This window comes from Anopheles darlingi, chromosome 2, assembly GCF_943734745.1.
Source record: "Anopheles darlingi chromosome 2, idAnoDarlMG_H_01, whole genome shotgun sequence".
NCBI classification, from domain to species: domain Eukaryota; kingdom Metazoa; phylum Arthropoda; class Insecta; order Diptera; family Culicidae; genus Anopheles; species Anopheles darlingi.
Window position 1 is genome coordinate 2,432,501 of NC_064874.1, and position 5,000 is coordinate 2,437,500.

The 5,000-nt window shown below is 44.5% G+C and overlaps 1 protein-coding gene across 2 annotated transcripts in view; it reads left to right on the top strand.

Moving 5' to 3' along the window:
- Positions 1-5,000, top strand: part of LOC125959782 (zwei Ig domain protein zig-8) — a 43,321-nt gene that overhangs the window by 29,739 nt on the left and 8,582 nt on the right. For both annotated transcript variants that reach the window (XM_049692718.1, XM_049692719.1), the window contains exon 2: positions 4,560-4,726. In XM_049692718.1, coding sequence (XP_049548675.1) covers positions 4,560-4,726 — 167 coding nt within the window. The remainder of the gene's footprint in view (positions 1-4,559; positions 4,727-5,000) is intronic.

Here is a 5,000-nt window from a genome sequence, read left to right on the forward strand (position 1 = left end):
AAGTATAATAAAACAAGAATTTTCATCCTTTCCTATTCTTTGCTGAAATTCTAGAAAAAAAAACTACTCCTTATATGTAAAATATTTCTTGATTTTATTTAATGATCCCAAGGACAGATTATGTAGCAAATTGATGTTTTAAACATAAGGAAGGCGGCGGTCCATACATAAAAAATCAAATAAATATAAACTGACATCGCAGCTTCGACAGCAATTCAGCACAGTACCTATCCAAATCATTCGTTGCATCCGTCGAGCGCCGGATTGATAGATGTTTCTTGCGCTATCCGTGTCCACGACCAGCATTCGTATTCCGGTTCAACTGCAGACAGAATTGATTGCACAGCAGCGATGCAGCTGCACTTCACATGCTGCTTCCGAAGCAGAATGCTGCTCGGTACACATGCGGAGCGTCGTAATAGCATAATCGATGCGTTCGAGTTGGTTGCTTTCTGAGAACAGTGACATATGAAGCGGAAATGGCACGTCGCATAAATCAATTAATGTCACCTTTCAAAAACATTTTTTTCCCTTCGAATCGGTTTCGCAGAAAGGACATCATGCGGAAAATTGTACCTGACGGACGGATAATGCGCTTGAAAACTATCCTCTTACCAGTGGGCGATCTTCACGAGTGGTTGACGGCTAGATGACAAGATAAAAGTCAGTCGTGACAAGCATCGCTCGAGCATGAAGTAAACAGCCCAAACTTGTCGCACTGAACTTTTGTATGTAACCAAGAAGCAATAATTATTTAACAAGTTCAAAGTAAATGATACCAAAAAAATATTAAATTTTACCAATTTCTAGTGAAGACATAAAAACTTTCTGTGAACGCAAAGATTATCATCGAACGGACGACGTAGTTCGGTGTTGACCAGTAGCTTTCGGTGAAAAACGAACTGCTGTCACTGTTAGTGACAGCTACATGATCAAAGCATTCTAGATTAGAAATATTCCTTAATCTTGGATCAGCATGCGGTATATAAAGGATGAGACCCACTCATAATAGCATCATGCATGTGAGGAATGTCTCAACCTTTTAAAAGAATTTTATTGATAATAACAAATTGATACAATAAATGTCTCAAAATTTCTGTCAACTCGATTTTTGTATGCTACAACAAGTATTATAATTAGTTTTAAACAAATTTAGGGATATACACGAAAAACCCATCTTGACAGACTCCCTTCGATACAAACGAATGTAATCATGATGTTTTCAGACGGGATTGCGAAAAACATATTGTCAGCCTCTGGACGCATTTAACTGGTTTCCATCTTGCTACGAAAGATTATTGAGATTTCGTTTTCTCATTTCCTGTACCAGTCGACTACTGCCGTAGCACTTTGGCAAGTTCTCGTCTCTAAAACTTGATACCAGCTGCCGTACCGGGCCGGGGAGCAAACTAAGCAGGAAACGGCTACAATGTGTCTTATTTCCTTTTCAGCCTTATCCGACCTTTTAATATCACACTGACAGTAGCGCAAGTTTCACTCAAGTTCTGAGTTTCGTTGTCACAAAGGAAAACGTTTCTCAACAACAGCAAAAAACCGTACCATACCGTACAGTAAAACGTGCACATAATGGACACAATTATTACGTCAAATGTAATGCAAAACGTATCGAGGTTTTCGAGGCGGAACTAGTTTGTGAGTTGTCGCAAAGTCAGACTGACAAGGCACGATAACAATATTGGAAATTAAAGAAGCATCGAGCTTTTTGGCAGCTACATTCTATGTTGAGGCAACTTTCTGACAATGTTTTTAAGTTTTAGTAACTACAAGCGAACGGCCAAAAGACTACACTCTACAATCTTCATTTTTAAACCACCCCAAATGTATGAATGTCTCACTTTTCCATCCCGTAACAATGGATTTTCAGTTGACGGTGAAATTGAATTTATGTAAATGTTGTGTAATATCCTCCTGTGGTGATCGAACGCAAATATCCAATTCATGACGGCGAACTCCCGGGGTGCGAGCTTTTGCGGCGTCGCATTTTAACAACCGATACTTTTTAAAATGCCAATGTGTCATCATTTATTATGCCGTCCGAGCGAATCCGACGATTGATAAAACAAAAAAGAAACAACTATTCGCTTATGATGTAGGCGCACGGCATCGTACGGCCTCCCATCGCCCATCGTTAAGATTCAGTGCTTCGCTCGGTCCGGTAGATGTAAAACAAATCCTTCCAACATAAAAGGGGACGAGAGCATGGGCCATAGTGAGGATTTAAACACAATAAATAACAGAAAACCCATCCTACCAGCGGCCGGCCAGCCAGTAACCAGCGGGGCAGGACAATATTCAAATTCGGTCGCCAAAGCCACCGAGCGAGGCGAGGTTTTCCAATTACTGCTCACTTTTTCCACTGCCGATCGCGCGTCGCGCATGCCGGTGACCCCTTATCAAGACCATTGGAGGAGGAGGAGGAGGAGGAACAGAGGTGTCTAGTGGAGCATACAGAGCCTTTGGCCTCTTTCCGAACTTTATCAGGATTTAATCTCATCGGGTTCGAGGTTCACTTTTGGTGGTAGACATGAGCCGGGCCTTTCACGGTAGGGGACCAGTTCATTCATTTAATGTTAATCTCGTGACTCAACACCGGAACAATGCTGTGGTACAGAAATCCGGTGCACAATCCCGTGAAAGCCCATCAGCCCATACTACCGGTAACGGGCAACGCCGGGCATTATGTGTACCGTGCACGATGATGGATGAATTGCTGCCCTTTTGCCTCGGTTCCCTTGCTTTCGGAGTCGCTGTTTGTGATAATTATAACAAACATTTTCATTTAGCCATTACTCGCCATTTTCACGTATTCTCTCTCTCTCTTTAGCTCTTCCTGTTCCCTGCGTCAACTGAATAAGCATCATAAAGAGATGAGCAATCGAGGTGCTAGGAGAAGCACAAACAGAAAACAAACAAAAACAAAATATTCCGTTCTAAGGCTAATGGCATAGGATGGAAATAGGGCGAAAGCGATCCCCGAATTACTAACAAGTCTTCCTAGAAAATCACGCACACCCTCTCCTCCCCGGTAAATGAAAGCCAAATCAGATCAATCATTCCGGCCGACCTAACCATGAATACGGCGCTCCGATTCCGACGACCTTTTTATATTGTGGGGATTGATAAAAGACGGATGGCAACCGGCGCACCCTATAAGTCAACCGTGAAATCCCCCAAGCTATTTTCCGTGCCATTGTTTCGTTTTTCAGCAGCCTTTTTTTTAAACAACAACGAGCTTGTTTGTTTTTCCACCCGTTTTTCGAGTGCACCTTGCTCGATACGCTTGCCGTAGCCTCTGGTGTGGGATTTGGCACACCTTCGCGGCAGCAGAGGGATCCTGTGACATTCTTGCTACGTTGAAATCCTAAAGATGCTCCGCAAAGCTGTGGCTCGCTCCCGGGCTCAACGAACGAGTAAAGGTAAAGCATCGTCTTACACGTTCTTCAGAATCATCGTCAAAGGCTAAGGCATGTAGCCGGAGGTCACATGGAGCAGGAACTCCGGGCTGCAAACATAACTGTCTGCAAAAATTAACTTTCCCATAAATTTACAGGAGTCATGTTCTCTGTGCTCTCAAATGCAATTTCTGCAAACGCTTTTCCAACTTTTTAACATCCCTGGCTTCCGAAGAACCGGCAGATATGCATGATCTCGCAGGAATATGATGGGAATGTGTTCCTGCGTGGTAACTTGTTTACACTTCAACCGGGAACCTGAATCCCTGGAAGGACCAGGTCCTCGACACATTCAATTTAAAGCCCGAGCCCGTACCCCGGTGATTATGTGAAATTTAGCAAACCGAGCGCTTCCTCCGAGAGTGTCACTGAGTCTTCCACGTGCTGATGTGAATTAAAAAAAAACAGCGACTCAAGTCGACTCACACGAGCGTCAGAAATGTTTTAAACTTTCGTCAAGAGATGTTTATTTCGGGAAAACTTTGCCGACACACTGGAAGCGCTGGCAGGGGTGGAAACGTCTGGGGAACGTTTCACTTTAGTCTCTTACTCAAACGACACGCAGCAAACTCCCGAAGCCCGGTGGTACGCCATGAGGTCCATCAGAAGACAGACTTCCTCGAGCGGTGCGTAAGAGGTGCTCATAAGCATGGAAACATGTGTGACATGCTTGTGGGTGTCCGGGCATCCCTGGGTGACGGCACCACTTGTTAATATTTAAATTCCACTTCTCACAGAATTATCGACATAAGCCAGACAAGGCGCCAGGACGGCGACGACGACGACGACGCCTCTGCACGTTCCAACAAATGTATAGCAATGCGACAAACCGTGCTTTGGGGGAAAAGTTTAATGTTTCAATTTGTTAACATCACCCCGCCTCCGTCCCGTGGATATTACATACATTCCTTCCCCCGCGAATAGCCACAACCACGACCACGACTCCACTCCATTTGTACTTCAGCTTCAGCTTCAATTGCTTTTCTTTCTACATGTTTTTTTCCTATTTGCGTCAACATTGTCGTACTGCGTGTATTAACATTCCTTGACTTTCTGGCCCTTTCTCTCCTTTCTCTCGCTCCCTAGGTGAACTAGTCGGCGGATCGCGGAAATTTCGTACCGAATTCCTCCAGGAGTGGCCAACGCCGGGAACTGGGCCTTATTTTGATACATCCGTTCCATCCAACATCACGGGACTCGTCGGCAAAACGGTTTTGCTGAACTGCAAGGTGAAAAACCTTGGGAATCGAACGGTAAGCATCTGAGCGTACATCTTTCTCCTCAGGTCGGGTTGGCCATGCCCGGTACCATGGTACCAAGGCAAAGTACAAAACGTCTGACAAGAGGTCTGGTGAAAAGTACACAACACAAAAGCAATCCCTCGTGCCGCTTCTCTGTTTACAACAGCGAGAGATAGAGAGAGAGAAAAAAAGAAAATCCCAGTCTAATTAGCGCAATGTCTTTCCATCGATATCCGGGATTACAGCGATGATACCACGTGCCCCATACCACACTACGGCAGCTGCT